Genomic DNA, 24,493 nt, shown 5'->3' with positions numbered 1-24,493 from the left:
TCAAGAAAATTATTTTTGCCTTCTATTATTTACATTTATTAATTGAAATTAAAAGGATTTTTTTATGAGTGAATTAAACGGAATTTATAATTAAAAGGAATTAAAAGAGTCATGAAATGGCAACACAACAATGAACCATATTAATGCTACGGAACACTTGAATTAATTGATATAATAATGTTTCTCTAAATTAGTAATTTTTTTATTCACAAAAATTGAAAACAAGTATAAGGAGATTAACAATTCATACATGTTACTTAACCAATTAAATTAGATTCTCTTAATAACTTAGTATTTTGAGTTTGAATCCAAGTATAGGACTTTATTAAATACTTAGAATATATATAGAGAGAGAGTTCTATTGATCATAACAATTTTATTATTTTTTTTTTTGTAAAAATAATAGTTTTATCTGATTTTAGTAAGATTGTGTTTTGTGAAAGATGTGTTTATTCACTAAAAAGAGAAATGATCAACCAATTAAAATTAATTAGCATAGATTCATAATTATGCTAAAATATATGCATTTTTTTTTGTAAATAACTGCTGGTTAGTCCAATTAGCTGAAAATTCAGTAATTATTAATTAGTATATATGTAAACAAACCCAATATGTTTTTTTAGTGCATATGGATATGGATTTTATTTATGAAGGTGCCATTAGTACATTGGTGTTTCAGTACTTTATCACATGCGAAATGTAAGACAAACACTCATCCCTGCCCTAAGATTTGCTATGTTAGGTCAATCATGGAAAAGGAAAGGATGAAAAGAAGCACAAAATAAACCATCAGATTTAAACGGTGAAATCAAACAATATATGTCTTGATGAAATAAGGTATTATATGTTCAATTTAAGAATCGAAAATGTTAATGCTCGTATTTAAAAAGTAGGATAAGAATATAAAAACTAAAAAAGAAAAATATTTATAATATTAAATTTCAAAATGTTTTAAAAAAATTATTAGAAACATTAAATAAAATGCAATAATGTATAATACCAAAAAATGCAATAATGTATTAAAATATCATATTTATAGCATGTTTGGTTTTAGTCTAATTTATTGAATATGAATACCCATACCTGCAAATTTAATGATCCATTGCAAAATAAAAGTAAAAGAAAGGATAAAAATAGTTTTGTAAATTTTATCTTATTATTAACATATGTTTAGAACGGATATATATCCAAACATGCAATCAAAAGTGTTTTTGAAACACTTGTTAGCAAAATTAATGGAGATGCTCAATCCTTGAAATGAGACAATTTTTCTTTACATATATATACGTCTGAACTTGGTCTTGATCTGAAGTCACATGATCAGTCTCGTTGTTCTATAGCTTCAAATGAAGAGGATCAGCGCAATTCTTTTTTTGATAAATAGCACGTACATTGAAGATAATAATAGGATAATTGCATGTTTGTCAAATTGTGAGTGCTGAAATTTCTTTGTCGGAGACAGGAAAGGTTGCAGAGACAGCTAACAACGTAAAAGGAAAGGGAAGCTATGTATTAATGTATGTAAATGTAGTGTATGATGTGTATGCATTGGTTTTAGAGGTTCAATTCTTTTATTGGGGTTTGTTTTTGTCTGCAGTCTGAATTAGAACAAGATGCGGTTGTTAGTGGTACCTCTAAAAGCTGAGAGAGTAGGCAGAATCAATCCCAGTTGACTTGTCATACCCTTCTCCCCTTTGGCAAAAAATAATGTCACCTTTTCTCTTTGACTCACTTTCTTCCTTCTCTCCATTAATGCAAGCTTTCAGCTTTCTCTCTCCACTTACCACTTTATTATCTCAAACTCAAAGGCGTTATTAATGAAGTGACAAACCAGTATTCTTTTATTGGGTAAAAAGTAAAGAAGATTCTGGAGCCCAGCCTCTAAGACTGTCTGAATGTTAATTTTTGTTAGAAATATTATAAATATGAGTACAACTCTAGAATATGTAATTTTTTAAAAAAATTATATTAAAGTAGTGTTTTAGATCACAATTTTAAGTATTTTATAATTTTCTTTTATAAAAATCGTATCAGTAGAAATGATTTTAGTATTTTTTAATAAAAAATAATAAATTGTTTCTTCAATCATGACTTTAGTTTTTCTATTTTTTTTTAAATAATGAAGTTTTCCTTCATTCACGGCTTTAGTTTTTTTTTCATCTTCCCTTCTCCTCTCTTCCTTGTATCTCAATATTCTCATCTTCACTTCAGTTTCTTTTTTTGCTCACAAAGACTTTCCATTTTAAAATAAAAATAATAATTCATTGAGACAACACTGTAATCATAAGAAATAATTCAGAAGCCTAAGTTGAGAAATGATACATTGATTAGTCTTAGAAGGCATGATGTTTCAAATAAAAAGAAAGAAAAAAAATTAAAGTCATGATTGAAGAAACAATTTCATTATTTTTTTTAAAAAAAAATACTAAAGCTATTTCTACTCATATGACTTTTATAAAAAAAATATAAAATATTTGAAGTCGTGATCCAAGACACGACTTTCGTATTTTTTATTCTAAAATTATAACATTCTAAAGTCGTATTTTAAAACACAACTTCTTTATATGAAATGGTGTTTTAAAAAATAACTTATCATATCCTATAATATTTTAAAAATCCACCATTCCTATAAATTTGTGTAAAAATTAATCCATTTATGTTAATTTGCCTTCTTTTTCATTTTTCTTTCACCCTTTATGTTTTCTTATCTATTTATTAAACCAACCTTATATTTTCAAATGAAGTATGAACTGTTGATGATGAGAAAAATGAAAATTGAGGTGTGTCCAGAAGGCCTAAATACATATAGATGTTAGCCCATGCTATTGACATTTTTTTTTCTTGTACTTTTTTTAATTTCAATTCTAGTCCTCTCTTCACTCTTCCCTCTACACCTTCTCATCTTCTATTTTTCGTCAAACATTAAGCTAATTTGTTAAAATTTTTAAAAAAATATTTTAAAAAATTATTTTTTAGAAAGTATATAAGATTTACTTCTTAAAAAATAATTATCTTTTAAGAAAAATCAGTTTAGATAAACACATCAAAAAAATAAATTATTTATTTTATAAAGAAAGCATTTTTTAAATGAGCTTAAATAAATGGTACCATTAAGTTTTTGTCGGGATAAGTTTATTGAAAAGTGATTTTAAAATAATTAATTTCATTTAAATGAAAAAATCAGCTTTTGCATAGTAAACTATTTTTTCCTCCGCCTATCCACCTTCAAATCCACCACTTCTTGCAATGTTGTTGTAACCTTTTTTGTCTATTAGGTTTCAAATTAAGGAGAACCTTTGATATGGTCTCACCTAAGTTGTATCTCCGAGGCTTCTAAGTTTAATTAAATCAACAAGGTATAAAGCTGCAACATCAATAATATTATACCTCGTGAAGCAGAAGAAAACAATTGATACCTATATACCACCGATCATAGCAATCGATAACTTTGTGCTAAAATCTTGATGGGATTGTGAGTTTTTCTTGGGAGGTGGGTGATTTTTCTGGAACTGTCAATAAGGGAGTGTGTTTTCTGAAATAGGTCATTTTTTGAAAAACAAATTGAATAACAGAGTGTGTAAGCAAAGAAGCGAAGTGAATAATATAGTAACGGTCTAAAAATATGATATTACCAAAACCAAAATTCGTATTGACTCCATGGACTTTGGGTCCAACAAAATAAAAAAGACTCGGACTTTGGTCCATAGTTTGGAAGAACATTTGTAGTACATGGGTCAATGTCCTTACGCCGAAATTCAGCAAGTGGAGGCAACATGCGAACATGCGTTTGTTGTTAGTGCGTGGATGATCAAATCTTTTGGAGAGGTGAAAATAATTAAGATTATATGTATTAACTAAATATAATAATTTTGATAATATGTGGTTAGTACGTACAATATTTACTTTGTATAATTTGCTATGCCTAAGTTTGTTTAATCTTAACATTACTTCGCCCATTTCAAATATTTTTTTTGGAGAAACTTTGCCGTTGGCAATGCTGTGATCGTGCCAGTGGAAACTCCTATTTTTGGTATATTTGAAAGGGATTGAATATTAATATTGAATAATATTGTGTCCTCTTCGAAACTGAAATGAATAGAAGCATATTATATTCCTTAATTTCTATTCGAGGTGGGACTTTGTAGTCCAACACGAGTTAAATGGTTTTATACGATGTCATTTTCTTTCTGCAGTACTGGGAAGATAGACTGTTAAAAGCCAAGGCATTGGGCTTGAACACAATTCAGACATATGTTCCTTGGAATCTGCATGAGCCAGCACCGGGAAATCTTGTTTTTGAGGGTTTTGCAAACATTGAAGCTTTCCTCAACCTATGTCACAAACTTGGTCTCCTTGTGATGATTCGACTCCGACCATACATATGTGCTGGCTAGATATCTTACAATTTAAATGCGCATTTTCTCAATTTATTAGGGAGCTTCAAATGTAATTTTTGGTATGTACTCTCTTAGATTTTTATATATCTTTTTAACAAGAAAGCAGAATTGCAAAGCACTAAAACCTATATCATGCAAGTTACATGAAAAATTTCCTCACTGTTATATTCTATTCAGGTGCACCGTTCAAGATTATATGGAATATTATAATTATGTTTATATGTTAGATTCACTTGCTGAATTTTTTTGTAATATATAACCAATCTTGAATTGAAATTTTTAATGACCAAGTTTCTCCACTCTAAAATGCATCCTTTTCTCCACCTTTCCTAATTGTAGTTTTCTGATGTATGTTCCTGTTCTGCTGCTTACGTTTCCTGTTGCCAATCCAAAGTGTGTATGGCTGCCCATTGTCATCTTTTGGCACAATTATTTCCATTTTAAAGATGATATAGAGAAGCGAAAGAATGTTTGGCTTCCGTATGCTGTGCACTAACTATATACAGTTTATTTAATTTAATCCCCCCTCCAACCATATCTGTTGGTGTTGATATTTTGTTGAAAATGGTAAACAAAAATTCAAGATGATGAGTTACTGTTGATTTATTTCAGAGATGGCTTGGATCCCAGCAAAGGACGGGTTGGCAGGGAGAACAAAGTTAAATGAAAATATCTCGTAATGCCGTGATCACTAGTGCTGAGCGCTGCATGCACTTGTCCTCTTCTAATGAAGAATCCATTATTCATTCATGTTTTCAGAGACTGTCAATTTAGCAAAACTGTGTGCAAGACCTATATCCATATATCTCTCTCCGGCCCCTAACAATGTCAAGAAAATGATCCGTTTTGTTTGGAACAATTCATGTTGAAGTTTTTAATTGATTAATCTCGTTACGACTTAAATTGAATATTTCCTATCAATGTAATGAAATTATTATTATCATTATTTTAATTTCATTATTTGTAATATTTTAAGATTATTAGTTTATAATTGCTTCAAATGTGATATTTATCTATAAATTATTATTACGTGATCAAAATTTTATACCTTACAATTTAATTGTTATAAAATATTATTTATCTATAAGAAATATTATTGATATACTTATGTTACTATTTTTTTTAATATTACTGCATGTTATTATTTTTTTCTCATTGAATAAAAAAAGATAAAGTTATTATTAATAATAAATATACTATTACTGCATACTTTGTAGCTATTATATATTTATTATACATAATGAATATTTAGTATTTTATGGCCTGAATTTATAAGAATTGAAAATTATTATTATTTTTATGGTATGAAATTAAAAAAATTTAATGCTAAAATTTACTTCTATGTATAAATTTAAAAGAACTTTATTTATTGTTGTTGTTATCAATTTATGGTTATAGAAAATAGTAATTAATAACTTTATTTGTGTTGATGGTGGGGTATTTGTCTTCTTTTGAGTAGAGCTGTCAAAATGAGTTGGTCTAATTTATTGAATTTGATCCACCTCAATTTATTTAGTTATTTTAAAAAAATCAACTTTTTTAGAAAAATAATATTTAAATTAATTTTTTCACTGTCCACGCACCACACTAAAATATGTTATCACAAGTTAGAAGTCTAGAATTATAATAACAAAAATTTTAAAATTAGTCTTGAACAAAACACTAAATAAAATAATGTTAAATAATATTATAAAATACTAAAATTGTATTTTAGGTGAATTTTACTTTATTTCTAATTAAATGAATAAAACACTTTAAAGTCTTAAAAAATATTATAAAATACTAATAAAATATTTTTTTAGGTGGATTAAGTGGGTCAACTCATTACACCACATGTTTGGCTTAATTGAGTTCGATTGTAAATGAGTTGGGTCAAATTTTAAAACTAATTGCAAACATTTTCGATTTTTGGATCCAATCCAGCTTGAACCTTAAACCGTAATAGATCGGATTAATCCATGGATTTAAGCTCATTTTGACAGCTACTTACTCCCGAGGCTTCTTGATACCATGCCTGAAACTTGGATTGCTATTCCTGAGATTATGGAGAATAAGTGGTTTAAAAAAGGGTTCAAGTTTTATGTAGACGATGATAAACTTTGTAATGTGGTGGGTGATGATTATGATACTACTTCTATTGCTTTTGTTGCTTCTTTTTCGGATTACTCGGTTTCAGAGTCTGACTCTGAGGTTGAGACTAGGAGGAGGAATAATAATGCTCCCTTGCCTAGACCACCTAGTTTGAATGCTTTTGACATTATTTCATTCTCTCCAGGTTTTGATCTTTTGGGGTTGTTTGAGGAGAAAAGGGGTGAGACAAGGTTTGTGGCGACTGGCATTGGTTATCATTATTATTTCCAAGTTGGAGGAGATTGCTCAGTTGGTTAGGTTTTTCGAGAGGAAGAAATGAAGAAGGATTGCAGGGTGAGTTTGAAAGGTACCAGAGAGAGAGTTATGGGGCCTTTGTTGGGTTTTTTTTGGACTCTTTTCCTATGTGGGGTAAAGACCCAAATGAGAAGGTCCATTTTGTCTCACTTATTTAAGTGGATAGGGGTCATATTAGGGTGAGAGAGAGAGACTCATCTGTGAGGTAAAAATAGTTACAAAAAATTGAGAGAGAAAGGAGAGAGAAAATCATTGTGATTTTCGCACACCCACCAGAGAGCATTTTTCAAATTACAATTGCGGATTCGTTCATTGTTGGATTGAACTATTTTTGGACGGTAGGTTCTACGCACATGATACTTCAAATCATCCGGTTGGATTGTCAAAATGATATCTGGAGAGAGAGATAAATGTTTTGCATTATCTACTTTGTATTTTGGGGTTTCATCTTCATGTCTCTATTGTAAGCATTTGTGCTTTGTTTTGATTTGACTGTTTGTAGCATGTTTCAGTGCACTTGTTGGAGACTCTCTTGTACCTTGATTGATTATAGTGAAGTTATTTTTTTAGTCTGGACAACCCGTGGTTTTTACCCTTGCATTGAGAAGTTTTCCATGTTAAATAAATTGTGTTTCTTGTGTACTCTTGATTTCTATTTTGCGTTTTATATTTTATTGGTGTTCCTCACAGATTCTTACAAGTTTTGGTGAATTTATTTTTGTTGCCTATTATTCTATTATTGAGTTTGTTATTGTGTTGGCTTGCTTTCCCCATTGGTATTAGAGCCGATGATTCGACTTAGTGACCGACTCAAACGAATAAGATGGCGGCAATGGATCCTTAACTTGGGGATCCCTTGTATCAAAAGTCTTCCTGACAGTAGGTTTAGGCAGTGTGTTTCGTGGGTTGGAATGGCGGTGCAAGTACCTAAAGCATGTGGACTCTAATGGTTACCATGAAATACTCGTGGATAATAATGACTTCCACTTGAGGGGGAGGTTTTCATGTGGAACAGACTCACACTTGAGGAGTAGATTTTTAGAGTACAAGTGTGAGGTGAAGTGAAAAATTTGAGCATCACATAAGTGAGGAAAAGACCCTTAAACTTGAACCTTAAGGATTTGAGTTAAAGTGTGATGTCAGGTTCCCTTATGTGATTGTTGATTCATTGGTGTAAATCTCTCTAGTGTTTACTCCTCTCAATTTCCCTCATTTTATTATTTATTTAACCTATGTTAAATGAAGGGTAAAAGCTTGCTTCTTGATTGAGCATTAGGTGCCTCCTGTATTTGTATGTCTAAGAGCCTCAGAATATTGGTTAAAAAAATTTAAAACAATATTTATGACATAAATCATAAAAAATAATTTAAAAATCATAAATAGTATAATTTTTTTATTTCAATAAAAATATTTTTACTTTATATTTTTATCTAATATTCTTAATGCACTTATTAACATATGCAAAAATTTATGAAGTGGGTATACGAAGTTGACACCTGCCCCTGCTACCATTAGCGCTTTTCAAAGCGACAGCGATTACCATTATTCTTAGTATTTTCGTGGCACTACCAAACAAGACGAGACCACATACCTCACCCCCAATAAGTCAAATCACTCTTCCTTTTACTAATTTATTGGAATTGGAATATTAATTAAAGATGCCTCTAACCCCCCAACCTAATTCTATTGCTAGCATTGAAAATGGAATAAATATTACTAGTAAATAAATGTTTTTAATAATTTATACCTATCTTTAAGTCAGTAAAAAAATGTTTAGTCAGTCCTTTTCTGTCTATTTTTATTCCTTTTAAATCAATCTTGTTTATTTTGGGTCAACATATCAGACTCTTTCGTATACGCCAAGATCAAAGCAACCATTGTACGTTGTAATAGCACTACACAATTAAAATTATTGTTGTCTTGATCAATCATAATTCAGTGTCGTTACAAGCCATGCAAACAAACACCGTCCCCTGAAAAAAAAAAAGAAAAAGAAAAAGAGGCGCAAAAGAACGAAAAAGTGTAGACATTCAAGATAATCTTTCTAACTTTCAAGTATTAAATCTCTCTTTTTCATTTAATTATTTCTTATGTTGAGCAATTGACTTAAAAGCAGAATTATTAGTGATAATTAAACAATGACTCGTGGGATCAACCAACAAATATTTTACATTCCCCTACCCTAAAATAAATAAAAATTACAACCGGTGCCTGCCTTTTTAACATTAAAAAATTAAAATAATGCTGTGATGGAATGCAAAAGAATAAACGCAGAGACAAAGTAGTAATAGAAAAATACAAATATATCTAGCAAAAAAATAGACTAGTATGCATTCAACATGCTAACAACTGTCACCGACTGAAGCCCCGGCAGCCCTGGTTGGCATTTAGACGCATTCAGTTAAGGTAATTAATTATGAATATGGACAAATTCTCGAAAACTATACCAAAATAAAAGAAGCTGAAAGGAAAGGCAAGAAAAAGAAAACAAACAAGCAATTAACACATTACACACCTCTGTGTTGTATGGTGTACATTATTACGTGGATCAAATGGTCCACTTCCAGATCTTGAACCGAACATCGACGTCGCACTTAGCGTTGGAAGTGGACGCCGTTGCCGGTTTCTTGCCGGAGGGAAGAGTGACTCTGATTCCGTCGCAGGAGACTCTGATTCCCACTTTTGGGGTTTTCAAATTTCCCATCTTGGCCTTCACTTTGGTTTCCAAATTCACTTTGAGTGGCAACCCGTTCTTGCTCTTCATGCTGGACTTCAAACGTGAAGCTTCGTCGCTTTGGAGCGCGTGGCCGGAGCTGAGGATGGAGGCTTTGATGAGCGTGGTGTTCTTCTTCGGGTGCTGGAAGCCGGGGACGGTTCCGTCGCCGACGTCGATGTCGCCGGAGAGGATGGTGATGGAGGTGGGGTCGTAGGCGAAGAGGATCTTCTTGTTGGGGTTCGTGGCGGAGACGGTGATGTCAAAGCGGGAGTTCAGGGTGTTGGAGGAGGAGGTGAGGTTCAGGTAGGAGAGTTTCAGCGACGTGACGGTGAAGGTGGGGTGGTGCGGGCGGTAGAGGAGGTAGAACACCGTGCCGGCGACGCCGATCAGGAGGAGGAGGATCAGCACGGTGAGGATCAGCCAGAAGAAGAAGGTGCAGCAGCACCGTCGCCGGCTCCGGCGCCGGTGGTGGGGTTGAGGGCGGTAGGTGGGGCGGGTGGCGCCGTAAAGTTGAGCCTTCGTCGCCGGGAAAGATGGGTTGGCGGCGCCGCCGTTAACCACGGCGGGCTTGGCGGATGGGTACACCCTGTCTGTCATGGCTGCGTGGAGTTACTGTTTTTTGTTTAACTCACGTTGTTGTGTTGTCGGTGAAATGAAAAAAGAGTGATGTTTTGTGAAGAAGAGAATGAGGAAAAAGGACGAGAGAGAGAGAGAGAAGCAGGAAGTGTATGAGAGATGTGGGAAAGTGTGTGTGAGAGAGAAATTAAGGGGTTATTAGGGAGGTGGTTTTGGGATAAACATGGTTTAAACAGTGATTAGAATTTGGAGAAGGTGGGGTAGGAAGAGGAAAGAAAGATGGCAACGTTCTAACCACAGCATTTAGCTGTATCCAGCTCTCTCTACATTCTACATGGCGCTTATAAAATGCTCCTCACGCTTAATTTCTATATTCCGTTTATCATACTTTAAGACTTTAAGGTCAACTTGTTTTTCTTCCACCTAATTACAAATTTTCGATTAGGATTTTGACAAATGAAACCAACTCCTTTCTTACGCACTGGGACTATTTCTTAAAGCCATATTAAATTACATTTACCAACTAATTTAAGACATGACGATTAAGCACGGAGTTGCTAGATAGTTTCATTAAAGAATTAATTAACATTAATATGCAAATTCATCGCTTTTTCTTTTAATTATTTGACAACGATTTAAGAACTTTAGCCTAATTTTATACCTATTGTTAGCGTTTTTTTTTAAGATAAATATATCATGAAAATTGTCCTCTACTAGGGACATCAGTTGTATACTCGTATTCCTAATTAAAGGTGTGAATAATTGACTAGTGAGTACAGCTAGATGAATGAATAGTTTGCCATAATGTTTGTTTGTCAATTCAAACTCACCACAAGATATATCTCATTTCTCATATTTTATAAACCAATAATACATAATTAATAACTTATGAAAAGAAACAACTTAAAAACTACAGAAAAGAAAGGACCAGAAGTCCAGAACTAAACATACGATGGTAATGTATCTAGAAGAGAGTGGAATGAGAAAATTATAACCATTAGTGAGATACTACTACCCCTTCTCCTACTACTACTGCATTCCAACGAAGGCCATGTTCATTATGAAGCCGCTGCCACCAGTGACTTCATTCAGTCAATTCTCTCAACTACAACACTTATCATCGTTATACAACAATGATCAGACGGCCACGATTTCCCGGATTTTCTCTTTAGGACTCTACCTGCTATGCTGCTATACTACCCAATCATTAATTAATCTGCGACTTTGTATGAATTGCAACTACAAATGCTCAATTCTTAAATCACATATTTCATTAATCATTCACACAATTAAAGTCAATAATAAGTAAGTTATAGCCAGCTGATTGCAAATTCTTAGATCACATGTTTGTGAACTATTACTTCAACTTCACCTTTTTCAATTTCACAAAACTGTTGCGCTACATCGTTTTCTTTGATGTTTTTTTTTTTCCTTAATTGTGTTTTTGGTCCTTAATGAAATTTGGTTCAACACTTAATTTACCCATTGCTTTGACACCGAGCACAAGATCACTAGGACACTAATTAATTTGGTTTATGTATGAAAAATAAATTATATATAACTTAAATATGCTGGGAACTAAAAATGCATGTATTTATATTACTAGTAAATATATAATATAATGTTATAAAAAAATTAATAATAACTTATATTTTTAATACTAATCATATATAATTATAAGTTAGAACGGTTGGAATACAAGTGTGAGGTCAAGTTTTACATTAAATAAAAGTGAAATATCATATAAGGAGAAGACCATAAAGTTAAGTCTTAAAGTGTTGGGTTAGAGTGTGATGTCAGTTTTCTTATGTCCACAAGTGCAAATCTTTTTTCGCGTTTATTCTTCTCGAATTTCCCAACAAGAACTTATAAAAATATTTTTTTTATTTAAACATGAAATAATTAACATAGTAATGTGGCCTGTTAAAAATAAACAATAGTATGCGTTTTCGTTTTATGTTTGATATTAACCCAAACCCCAGTTCAAGTAGGCCTAACAAGCAATCAGGCTCAATGATCTGCATGAACCGTGTACTCGCAAGAAGTGCATTATCAACTTCAAAACCAAACTAAGCCTTGGTCAATTTAATAATTGTTTTCATTGCCCAGTTTTATTTTTTCTAAAACTTACAAAAAGAAAACAATATTAAACCCGGGCAACTTCACCGACACAAATGGCCATTCTCTGGGAACGTTATTTTCATTAAGGGTAGAAGGTGAACGTTAGATACTAAATCTGACAACGCATTTTAAAGCAACTACCAAATCTTCTGGGTGTTGTCAATGGTGGGGACATTTCATCCTACCAATGTTTATCTCGTCACTTCTTTCAATATTGATTAGCGTTCATAAAACAATTTTCTTACACCTATTTTCATAAAATTACGGTATTGAGAAACTAGTTATATATTACATATTTGACTATTTTGATTTTTGAATCAAAGAAATAAGATCGTTAATAGGTAATAAAGGCGTATTACCAAATTTTTAACATAACTAGTTTAACAACTCATTTATTTATTTATCTATTTTTCTTCCTTGAGGTTTTTTTTTTAAGCAGACTGAAAGATTTTAAGGAGAGCAAAATTTAAGAAATGACTATTGTTCTCTATTTGTGAGAAGCATTGTTCAAATGAAAATTGTTTCCTCTTTTGCGACCTTAAAAATCATTGATACAATATATATCTTTTAAATACAATATTTTAAAATTAGACTAGTCATATTTATTTGTTTAATTGTGATTACTCGTGCTAAGTAAATATAATAAATCAATATAACATTACAAAAAATCAAGTTGGGTAAATTTTTAAATTAGCATAAAATGATTATATTGCGTGTTTTACAATATACAAAATTTACAATAAATAGGTAAATGATAACAATTCACAAGCCTTGTATAATTTTTTGGTACAATCATATATGCCTTGTTGCCCTTGTATCTGATTCTTTATTTAAATAAACAAAGTTTTTGAAAAAGATTTTAAAATACAAAAATAAATATCATTTTAAATTCGTTTTGACCATTAGTTTTTATTCGATTTTGATAGGTTTTTGTCGATCTTAATTTGATCGATAAATTGGTCACTCGATTTTAACGATATTCAAATGAATCACCTAGTTAATCAAAACGGTTAGTCGAGTCTAGAGCTAACAACTGTATGCTTTTTTCTAGTAGCTTTAACACTACCAAGTGAATAATCTTTTCTCCCCTTTTACATCCCAATCACCTAGTTTTTACTTCATAGGTACGGTGAATGTTTATTATATTTCCATTTTTAAATCACGTTCAAAATAGCATGTTAGTCCATGTAATGATTATGATGATAATAATATAATTCTTTTTTTGATGTTTTTTTCACTATTTGACTGCCCCTAACATATATAAATAATGTATTTGGTATTTTATTTAATGAAAATTTTACCTTATATATTGGATTTCGAAAAAATAATAGACAAATTTAAATGTTTTAACTAATTGACCCAACCCATATTGTTTACCGATGTATTAGTTTGAATTGAGTTTTAAATTTTTTATTGAAAAATTAATATAAATCAATCCATTCAAATATGATTAAATTATTTATATAAATCCAACTCAAAATCTATTCGCACATATCCTAAGTGAAGTTCAAATCTAGTGATTCTTTAATCTTTTAGAGCATTCGTTATTAATATATAAAAATTTGCTCTCAAATTTTTTACTTTCCAAACCAACTCAGTAGCAGTGTACATTAAATTAAACCAAGAAGAATAAGTCGATCATGTTTTGGGTGAATCATTTTGCCTCGATAAACTATACAGAAAGTCAAATGTTATGGTATTTGATTCAATGACTCGCTTTCGTTCAACCAATGCACATGCAATTCACACGGTTAATTCAACGAGTCTCTGCCTCAATCAATGTTTGTCATTCAGTACTTTGCCACTTCCCTCTCTTTCTCTCTCTCTCAAAATCAAAGCACACTAACACAAGTCCAACCCCCTTACAAAGAAGTTACTACTCTCTACTTTGTTGTTCAGATTGTCCTGTGGTGTTTTTTTTTTTTTGGTTTTATCTACTCTTAGTTCTCACAATGAAATTGTCATTTGGCAATCATTAATTATGAAAAGGGAGGAAGCATGTGTGTCTCCTTCCTAAACCATTCTTTTGCCGTTACCACACTCTTCATCTCCTATTAAATTTGGTTAGCATTGTCGGTCTGCTTTTATTTTAGTCTTTTTCTCATAGGAGGCTGTCCCCCACAGTGCTTCAGCATATGCTGCCTGCAGGCTGCAGCTACCTCCAAACTCACTTCAATATTACTCTCCATTTGGGTTGTCGGTGAAAGATCTTCAGAATGGAATTGCAGCTTATTTTCCTGCTAATTAAGCTACATTTTGTTATATGTATTCCCCAGCTTCATGAATATGCTGGTATGAGCTTAATTTAGACATTCTGACTTGCTTTTTACTACTTACATGTATGATCCATTTGAGTAGCCCATAAATTATTAATGAACATGAAATGTGGTTCATTATACATTTATACATTTACGGGTATTTCTTGTTTGTTTGGGTAACTGTTCCCTTGATGAAAATGAATAGATGGAAAACTAATTTCAACCTTACTGTAGACTAGAGAGTGATATAGTCACAGCTTATCTATTCTGCATATTTGGATGTTCGTTCATAGTCTCAGGCTCAGCTATTAAGGGTTTTCGTAAATTTATAAATGAGTTCTATTTTAGTTCCAAACTTTTCTGTTCAAACATGTCAAAATGGCTTACGTTTAATTTCATAATATGCTAAGTTCTCTTTTGCTCATATTCACACTCCTTGAGTGGTAAAATGTGTTTATTGTTGAAGTGAAGATCGAAGCTCTAATATTGAGACATTAGTCTGTCTGGTCTGGTATACTATAGGCCTATAGCAATGCATGTCACCAGTCAAAATTATTTGAGTGCGTTATTTGTGTTCGCTTACCATTCTAGGCACAGACAATTACAAATGATAATATGATTGTGCAATCATTAATAGAACATCATGCTCTGGATTAAAGAAGCAGCAGGTCTTTCACTTTTTTTTCTGGTCACCATGTCAATAATGTAGCATTTTTTACAATCAATACAAGTAATGAACAGGAAACTAGTTCTTTTGCTATGATTTTAGAATGAACAAGAGAAGAGAAAAAAAGCTTCAGATAAATGAATCTAAGCAGTTAGTCTCTTAGCTTTCTTAGTACCACCTGAGCAGTTTTATTTCAACTTATTTAATAGTTTGTAACTTCCTCTCTACGATGTTCAAACCCACAATTATCCAAATTAAATTTTAAATTGTGTAGCCACTTATCTGCACCATTCGAGAATCAGAAGCCCTTCAAGTATTGCATTCCCGCCATCAGAATCACTTTCTGGACTTCCTCATAGTATTGCACTTCCACCTTCCAAGGCATCTTCTAGAAATGCCGGAAGTATTGCACTTTCACCTTCCAAATCATTCCCCAAAATGAAATGGACGCACAGTTCTATGGACTCTCCAATATCACACCATAAGCATCGCCATTCCAGAAGAAAGTCCAACAACCAAGTTCCTGGCCCAACCTATCCAATCCACCCTCATACTCATCAAGGTTTGATTCTCAGAAAAATAAAGTTCTTGCACAATTTCAATATTTCTTGACTTGGAACACCCCAAAATTAATTACATTTCTCTGCATACTTCTCTTGAAAATGTAGGTTCTCCAGTCTTCAAATATCAACATTCATTCTCTTCACCTATGAGCCTGCGTTTAAATGCACCCACATCAGCACCAGCACCAGCACCTGCATCATCACCAACAGTTCTATCACACCACTTGAATGGTATTAAACACTCGTTTTGGTCATTTCTTTTACTTGTGTTTCTTATATCTTGTCAACCTGATGGCTAACTAGATTTAGCACCTCATTCTTTGTGGCATGCTTTGTCCATCACCAACAGTACCCTCTCCTTCACCTAGAATTTCACCTCCAGGTTCATCATTGAAGAAGACAGAGACTCCACCACCAGCATATACTTTGGTTCTACCATCTCCACCACCTAACAAAGGTATTAGTATTACTATAGAGCCTAGGCTTTATCCCGCAACTATAAAATTTTAAAGGATTTTTATATTACGCATTTACACTGATTCCTTCTTTTCAATAATCTCCACCTAGTTATGTGATATGCGTGTATTGATCCTATTCCTGATTGACCTTTAGATTGTATATCGGTGACTTGCTCTGAGCCCTTGACATATACACCTCCTGGATCACCTTGTGGTTGTGTGTGGCCACTTCAAGTTAAACTTCGCATCAACATTGCAATATACAAGTTTTTTCCTTTGGTTTCCAAGCTTGCCAATGAAATTGCTGCTAGTGTTTTGCTGAACCATAATCAAGTACGCGTTGTGGGAGCTGATGCAACTAGCCAGCAGCTCGAGAAAACCATTGTTCTCATAAATTTGGTACCTCAAGGAGTGAAGTTTGATGACACAACTGCATTTTTAATATATAAGAAATTCTGGCAGAGAGAGGTTCTCAATGATGCTTCTGCCTTTGGTGACTATGAAGTGCTCTATGTTCATTATCCAGGTTTTACATTAACATAAGTTTCTTAAGACCATTTTGTGTGTATTAATATGAAGTCAATAAACGTGGTATATTTGGTTTCGTTTATCCTTTTGGATAACTCATGCAGGCCTTCCACCATCTCCACCTTCAAATGTTCACGGTATAGATGTTGAACCATACCCTGGTCGCAGGAACGATGGAACAATAGTGAAACCTTTAGGAGTAGATGTCTCAGGGAAGAAAAAAGAAGGGAGTGGTGGAAGAATGGTTATTATGATCGTGCTGTCATCTTTTGCTGCCTTTGTTCTATTCATTGGAGTTGCCTGGCTTTGTCTCTTGAAATGTGGTTCCTGCACTCTTGAACCTGAACAAATTCCAGATGTCAAAATTCCATTCTCTTCAAAGCGATCAGGTAACTTAAAAGTACTGATTCTGTCAAAATCTTGATGGCACTTTAGAAACAGTAATAGGGAACTTTTTGTTTTCTATAATTTCTTTAAACAATTAAGCATCATAATGATTTATTTCTTGCAATTAGAAATACTTCTATCCTTTGTTTGAAATCTTGTAATTCTAAGTGAATTGCTTACACCATAAAATGAAAGGGCTGTCATGAATGTTTCTTATGGAGTAGTATGACTAACACAAAGTGAATTATTCTTTCACCTTTTACGAAAGAAAACCGTGTGTTTGTTACTTTTAAACAGCATAACCTTATTTTTGAAAGAGACTCCCGATTAGAAGGGCTCTGCAATGTCAGTTTCAATTATAAATGTTTTTTTCAATCTAATTTATATTATTAGGCTACTGGCTAGTTGTATGTACATAGATTTTGTGTACATCTAAATCTAATGTTATGGAGTACAAGATCTAATGCTTGAAATACTTAACTGATAGTTGGTAATGCTAAGGGGTACCTTTACTTTTAATTTTAAGGGGTACCTAATTTCAAGGACAGAATCGATGTTTTACTGTAAAAGACTGCAGTTTTAAGTGTTTCAGCCTTTCAGATTACTATGCTAATTTAGTCTTTTACTTTTTGTGACTTCACTGGACATTTTGCTTGGAAAATCTACATCTTAGCTCTTTATTTGAGACTTAAGAGTCTACATCTTCAAGTAGTTGCAAGTCGAATTCACTCTAAATATAAAACTGAATATGTTCAAAGCAGGGACTGCCAGTGCAAGGGCATTGAATTATGGGAGCATGCCGGGTTCTAGATCAATGTCCTTCAATTCTGGAACAATAATATATACAGGATCAGCTAAAATATTTACTTTGAATGAAATAGAGAAAGCAACAAATAACTTCGATTCTTCAAGAATATTAGGAGAAGGTGGCTTCGGTCTTGTTTACAAAGGTGACCTAGATGACGGCAGGGATGTGGCAGTGAAGATTCTCAAAAGAGAGGACCAGCATGGAGACCGTGAATTCTTTGTAGAAGCTGAGACGCTTAGCTGCTTGCACCATAGAAATTTAGTTAAATTGATAGGTTTATGCACAGAGAAACAAACTCGCTGCTTAGTCTACGAGCTTGTCCCTAATGGCAGCGTTGAATCCCACTTACATGGTAAGCAAAGTCACTGATGATGAAAGTCATCAACACTTTTGGAAGCCAATTCATAAGAGTCTGACTTTTGAATGCTCTAACTTGCTCCTAGGTGCTGACAAGGAAACCGAGCCACTTGATTGGGATGCACGGATGAAGATTGCACTTGGTGCAGCTAGGGGATTGGCTTATCTGCATGAAGATTGTAATCCATGTGTCATACATAGGGACTTCAAATCCAGCAACATCTTGTTGGAATATGATTTTACACCCAAAGTTTCAGATTTTGGATTGGCTAGAACAACACTGAACGAGGGAAGCAACCACATCTCAACACATGTCATTGGAACATTTGGGTAACAATCCCTTCCTAGCCCTTTTATGTTGATGCTTTTATGGATCATAGACGTGATGGCCAAATGAACACGTTTACAAAGTACTCATTTCATTCCAGCTTCTTGTGTTTATCAGACTTTTATGCGGATATACATTACCATTTCTGTGCATTTCGTCTAGATGAAACTGATTTTGTGACATTGCTCTTGTTTTGCAGCTACGTAGCTCCTGAATATGCAATGACCGGCCATCTTCTTGTGAAAAGTGATGTTTACAGCTATGGAGTTGTACTCCTTGAGCTCCTAACTGGAAGAAAGCCTGTGGATTTGTCACAGCCACCAGGTCAAGAAAACCTTGTTGCTTGGGCTCGTCCACTTCTTACAAGTAAGGAGGGTTTGCAGAAGATCATAGACCCAATTATAAAACCCGTTTTTTCTGTCGATACCATGGTAAAAGTTGCAGCAATTGCATCCATGTGTGTGCAACCAGAAGTCACTCAACGTCCTTTCATGGGTGAAGTTGTTCAGGCATTGAAGCTGGTATGCAGTGAGTTTGAGGAAACAAGTTATGTAAGACTGAAAAGCTTTCGAGAAGATGATCTTGCAACCAGTGTTCCAGGTGAGAGAGTGGGAATTTCAGAGTGTAACATAACACTGCCTCAGCCTGGTTAAGAACCAAGGTAGCATTATCTTCGTAAGAGATGCTCAGTACATGGGGCAAGGATTTTGAGTTGTTCAGGTTGTTTGTGTAGAGGGAGCAGGAATTTTCAAGTAAACTATCTTTGGGTGGGGGTTAGCAAATGATGTTCATATACCTCTTTTTTATCTTCGCTCATCAAGCCTGGACATATTAGAATCATATGTCTTGGCCTCTACTTGTGTGTGAAACTTTAAGTACATAAATTGACTCATACATGAAGCCATAGACAAAACAATGAGAAATCTCAGCAAAATGAAACAAAACTAAATAATCTGTTTCTGTCCGATTCTTACTCTGTTTGTAGCTCTGCATGTCAACAACTGATTAAGGACCACACACACAGTGTTGGGAAGTCCCACATCATCTGTTGGACAACTTTAGATGTATATTTGATTTTAAGATAAAATATAACATGGTAAGTTTGAGCTCATCCTTGTTAATCTTCCTCAAAGAGGAGTACTAAAATTCATTCATTCTTTTTCTTAGCCAACTCAATGATCTCACTTTTACTAGCTAGCACTATGTTCTATATGCTCTGAGAAAACACACCATTTCTGTCCATCCAAGTAGTTCTCATAGCAAAAAACCAAATTGCCACCCATCCATATATCTGTGTTGGGAGCCGGTTATCTAAACTAGAAAGATAGCATTGTAGCACTATATGATTTTGACTCTTTGCTTTGATGAATGGTTCTTCCTCTAATCCTCTTAATATTTGGCATGTAATGAGTGGAAGACAGTATCAAATCAACCAAATTCTGAAGGACTTCTACATAAATTAATAGTACTGAACTGCATATGTTTTTATACAATCTCTCAGTGGTCACATTTCATTAATATTAAAACTGGTAAATAAATTTCAATATTATTGTCAACAAAGGTGTAGCTGGACACACAAACAGCAAGAGTAAGTTAACAAAAAGAAAACGAGCTACATTCACGCTCAAACTCGGCATGAGCATCAACAGGTTCAGGCTTCCACTGTAGCGGCTGAAAATGTCATCCTATAGAAGCATAGAGGATTCTATTACACATTTACACTGATTCTGATAGAGAGCAAAAATTACAACTACAGTAAATAACCTAAAAAACACCATCAGAAGCTATGAAGAAGAACAAAAGGCTCCTGGAGATATTCCATTTTTCATTGATTCCCTATCTTCATGATATTAACAGTGTGGGAGCCTTGCCTGAGTTTACATTTCTGACCAAAGCCCACATCGACTGGTATTGTAATAGCAAGTGAACTGGTTATACAATAAAAGGAAAGGGCTGTTAGCTCATTACTTACGGAGCCGTGTGATGAACACAGAGCGAACTATTCTTTCGCCTTTTACTAAAGAATACCGTGTGTTCTTCACTTAAAGCGGCATACGCCTATTTTTGGAAGAGCCCTTGATTATTGGAGGGCTCTGCAATATTAGTACTTAGTATTGAATTGGATGCACTTAGATGTAATACCTTCCTTGTAGCTAAGAGTGCAATGAGGCAAGTCAAGCTACGAGTGTAAATGTCCTTTTTTTGTTTTATGCCCTTTATTAGACCAAGGTGTCGTGGACTTCTCAATTCAACTTCACAACACTGGGTAAATAACCATTCCCATTATTTTCTTTTTTGAATGGTCAAAATTCACATTGGGCAAGATTTAACTAACTTTGGTTTTCTTTGTTAATGGCAGACATCCAATCCCATAATGCCCGAGTATTCAATAATCCAATTCTTCTAGATCCAAAGCTGACCGTTTGGAGTCAAAGACCTGATAATGGTTATCCAAGTACGATGCTAATGTCATGTCCAAGTGATGAGGAACAATAATGTTATTGCCTGCACACACAATATTGGTGGCAATACATTTGCTTCAGAGACACATGCGGAATGTGCGGGTTGCATCACAAATATTTTGGTGACATTACATGACTAACAAGCTTTGATTTTGGAAGACATGGCAAACATACACCAGCTATCATGTGAAATGGATAATCCAAATTTTAATATCCTTACATTATCACCGGTTTCAGTTTAAGCTATTGGAGCACTATTATTGATGTAGACTAAGTTGATAGTTTCTGTTAGTTTAATTAGGATCTTAATTTTGTTAGTATCTTTTATTTGATATCACTTAATTATTAAAAAAATATTAATATTTTTTTAAAAAAAATCTTTAACTGAAGACATTTTGTTAGCAGTTTCTTAACTAAAAATGTAATATACAATTTTTTTGGTAGAGTTATTGTTAGGTGTTAAAAAAAAGTTAGTAATGCAAACTGAAATGGTTGAGATGGCAAATCTTAATCTTTCTATATGTTTCATATAGTTTTCCTCACAGATCTTATTGATCAAATGGAAATAGTTCCCATTTTTCTCACAACTTATTTTTTTAAAAAAAATGTTTTATATAAAGAGAAGGAGATTAGAGAATGACCACTGTCAAGAAGTGTGACAAGACGTAAGGCTCAAGCTGATAGTTTCATTCAATTTAACGTGCTCCGATAAAAAATACCTTAATTCACCACACAAAAAAAAAATCGAAAATACATTAAGGATAGAACAAACTTATTTGTTCAGTAAAACCACTTTTATATGACTAGTTACACCTCTTCAATTTCAACTTCAGAAGTCAGAACTATACTATTATTTTTATGTGGGGAAAATATAGAGTGAGAAAGTCATTTTATATTGGTCATACAAATTATACATTGATAATAAAGAGTTACTGTGTGTTTGGATAAAATATTTAAAAAAGATAATGTAATTCTTTTACGACATTTCAATTGATACTCAGGAAAATGCTTTGTTTAGATATTTACTTTTAGAATTTCATAAATTCTCCATGGTCCTTTGTTAAAATGAGGTATTTACAATTCCATTAAAATAGGTGGGATTTTAAATTTCCATTACACACCACGCACTCCTTTCCTCTCGATTTCGTAGCTTATTGACGACAGAAGATTACTCTACGAGATTGATTTTCAATGACCTCCTGCAACCGGAAACTCATCGGAGAACCGGGATGAGGGCACAAGTTGAAAACTCAACGCTTGAGCATCCTTCGCTATGGGACTCTGACGGACATGGGAAGCATTGATTGCTGCCAGCAGGTATGCTTCACGGATGTACAAGTTCTGACATCCTCACCACCACCGTCGACAAGAATCCCTCAACGTGGTGGTGTCATGCCTCCTTGCTGTCAAAGCTATCAGGGTTGCAAAGCTTCAAACATGACTAATGCTTGGTCTTCGGTCCATCAATGAGAATAATGCACTAGTTAGAATCTTGGACCGTCATGGTTGAAGAAGTTTCTCAGGTAGAAGGATATAGTGAAGACGAATCAATTTTGAGTTTTGAAAGGATGACAAGTAGATATCAACCAAATGATCCAAATAAAATCAATAACCCAAATAGATTATTTTGCAATTGAATGAAATTTGATCTCCTTCATTTAAATTACTTTGTATTTTAAATTCTCTAATATTTTAAAACTCTATGCAAACTTTGTTAAAGTTACATGATTGGTTAAAAAGACACATGACTTGTGTATTCTAATTGTGAGTATTTTTTTTATCAGATTTATTGATTAATATTTTTTTTTCTTATTCTTGTATGATAAAGGATACATTTCTGTAAAAAAAAATTTATATATATATATATAAAGGATACATCATAGTGTGAAAAGTTATAAATTAACTATACAAATTATATGTAAATCAAATTTAGTTTTTTCGACTCACTCTTGGATCTTGCACAATGTGCTTCATATGCAATGGAATAGCTGCCGGCTGACAAGCAAATATGCACAACAGAAAGAAATCAACAATTTAGATTGTCAAAGCAGATTATTCAGTATTTCCTCGGTGAGGCTTTGGATAATACAAGCAAACATAGGGTACTAATCTCTTTAATCTTTTACACCTGTTCCACAAAGCAGTTCAAAAATATTTAAACCGTGCGTGGCATGGTCCACAAAAACATGCCTAAGAGGAGGTTTGGAAATAGTTTTCAACCGGCAATAGACGCGCCTCAGTTAGAACCTCACTAGCTGCCTCAATGTTTCTTTATGTTATAACTTTTAATCTGAGTTTTTGACTTCAAGAATTTTTTTTTCACAGATCTATCATGCTTTTAAGTTTTCTAGCATGAGAGTTGGATTTTAGGAAAAAAAAATTCAAGAACTATTCTTTTTTTTAAAAGAAAAAAATATGTTTTTAGTATCTCTTTCCCTAACTAATTCATAAAAAATATTTAAATGAGATTCATTATGAAATCCAAAAAAATGTTTCAAGAACTCAAATAGAAATCTATCATTAGAGTAAAAAAAGTAAAATAAATTACTTTCTATGTGGCATCACCCAAAAAAATGATTTAAGAACCTAAAATTCTACAACAAAAAGTGACAATGTCTGTGTACTTAGCTTCTGACCGTTTCACACACATAATCAGCCTGTACATGATGACATATACTTTTTTTTTCAGAACTTCAAATCTTGGATTAAGAGAGAAGCCGAAAAAGATGAAAAAGTTTAAGTATATATAATTCTTGATGACCTAGTCACTAAGGATGAAGAGGAGACCTGCTAAAGAACCGGATATGGTGGAAATACTCAAGTTTTCAATGGCCTCTCCCCTTTCTCTCACACTAAAAAACTTCTTAAAACCTTTTTTCCACCCCCACCCACTTGAGGAATGCGAGCCCCTGATCTCAACTTTCTCTTAACAGTTTTAAATTTAAATTTAAAATGTTTTTTTCAATTTAATTATAACTGTTTTTGCTGATAATTCGATTTTGATTATTTATGCTGTATTATTTTGAATTTGTATATAGGCTACATATTAGTGATGTGGCGAGTAGTATATACATTTATAAAAAAGATAACTATCTATTAGCTCAACCTAATAATTTTGCTTACGTAGAAAGCTAATTTTCATGTATTTCAGTAATATATATTGATGAAAAGGGAAGGACCAAATTAACTTAGAAACTCACCGCTTCTTCTTCCCCCCATATTCTTCAAGAATGGCCTGAACGAGTTGAGAAAGGCAAAGCAATGATATCAAGAACGGCCATTAGGCTTCACCTTCACGTGGTATTCTATTCTTTCATTGATCTTTTCTTTTGTTAATTGTCTTCTTTAAAATCTTTGATATATGCATTGCTCTATTATTATGTGTGAAGCTAGTTTTCGATTCTTTCCTTCTCGTTGATCTAAGCTACATTTTCTTGGTTGCGATATACGTGAAATTGTTTAATTTATTTTCATGATGCATC

At 33.2% G+C, this 24,493-nt stretch overlaps 2 protein-coding genes and 3 non-coding genes across 5 annotated transcripts; 3 read left to right on the top strand and 2 right to left on the bottom strand.

The window, feature by feature from the left end:
• Positions 1-9,067: 9,067 nt before the first annotated feature.
• On the bottom strand, positions 9,068-10,539 carry LOC100819194 (NDR1/HIN1-like protein 13). Its single transcript, XM_006597127.4, has 2 exons — positions 9,298-10,539; positions 9,068-9,158 (listed from the first exon to the last, which is right to left on the bottom strand). The coding sequence occupies exon 1, from the start codon at positions 10,093-10,095 to the stop codon at positions 9,331-9,333; it is 765 nt and encodes a 254-aa protein (XP_006597190.1). The 5' UTR covers positions 10,096-10,539; the 3' UTR covers positions 9,068-9,158; positions 9,298-9,330.
• Positions 10,540-13,969: 3,430 nt separating this feature from the next.
• On the top strand, positions 13,970-19,589 carry LOC100798578 (receptor-like serine/threonine-protein kinase ALE2). The gene is made up of 9 exons (XM_006597125.4): positions 13,970-14,487; positions 15,395-15,682; positions 15,789-15,914; positions 16,033-16,140; positions 16,296-16,667; positions 16,774-17,058; positions 17,815-18,216; positions 18,308-18,551; positions 18,749-19,589. Exons 1-9 carry the CDS (start codon positions 14,412-14,414, stop codon positions 19,200-19,202), a joined length of 2,355 nt encoding a protein of 784 aa, XP_006597188.1. The 5' UTR covers positions 13,970-14,411; the 3' UTR covers positions 19,203-19,589.
• LOC112999672 (U5 spliceosomal RNA) lies at positions 17,276-17,394 on the top strand. The gene has a single exon (XR_003264882.1). It is a non-coding gene; the product is annotated as a U5 spliceosomal RNA (small nuclear RNA).
• A 934-nt stretch (positions 19,590-20,523) lies between the features above and the next one.
• On the top strand, positions 20,524-20,642 carry LOC112999651 (U5 spliceosomal RNA). The gene has a single exon (XR_003264862.1). It is a non-coding gene; the product is annotated as a U5 spliceosomal RNA (small nuclear RNA).
• Positions 20,643-23,141: 2,499 nt separating this feature from the next.
• Positions 23,142-23,289, bottom strand: LOC112999640 (U4 spliceosomal RNA). Its single transcript, XR_003264851.1, has one exon. It is a non-coding gene; the product is annotated as a U4 spliceosomal RNA (small nuclear RNA).
• Between the last annotated feature and the right edge of the window lie 1,204 nt (positions 23,290-24,493).

This window comes from Glycine max, chromosome 15 (genome assembly GCF_000004515.6).
Source record: "Glycine max cultivar Williams 82 chromosome 15, Glycine_max_v4.0, whole genome shotgun sequence".
NCBI classification, from domain to species: Eukaryota; Viridiplantae; Streptophyta; class Magnoliopsida; order Fabales; family Fabaceae; genus Glycine; species Glycine max.
This window is presented reverse-complemented; position numbering and strand designations above follow the sequence as displayed.

Excerpts from the sequence above, each read along its gene's own strand:
- LOC100819194 (XM_006597127.4), bottom strand. The coding sequence starts at position 10,095 with ATGACAGACAGGGTGTACCCATCCGCCAAGCCCGCCGTGGTTAACGGC.
- LOC100798578 (XM_006597125.4), top strand. The coding sequence starts at position 14,412 with ATGGAATTGCAGCTTATTTTCCTGCTAATTAAGCTACATTTTGTTATA. Across the intron at positions 15,683-15,788 it reads CCACCCTCATACTCATCAAG|GTTCTCCAGTCTTCAAATAT; the intron begins GTTTGATTCTCA and ends TTGAAAATGTAG. Across the intron at positions 16,141-16,295 it reads ATCTCCACCACCTAACAAAG|ATTGTATATCGGTGACTTGC; the intron begins GTATTAGTATTA and ends ATTGACCTTTAG.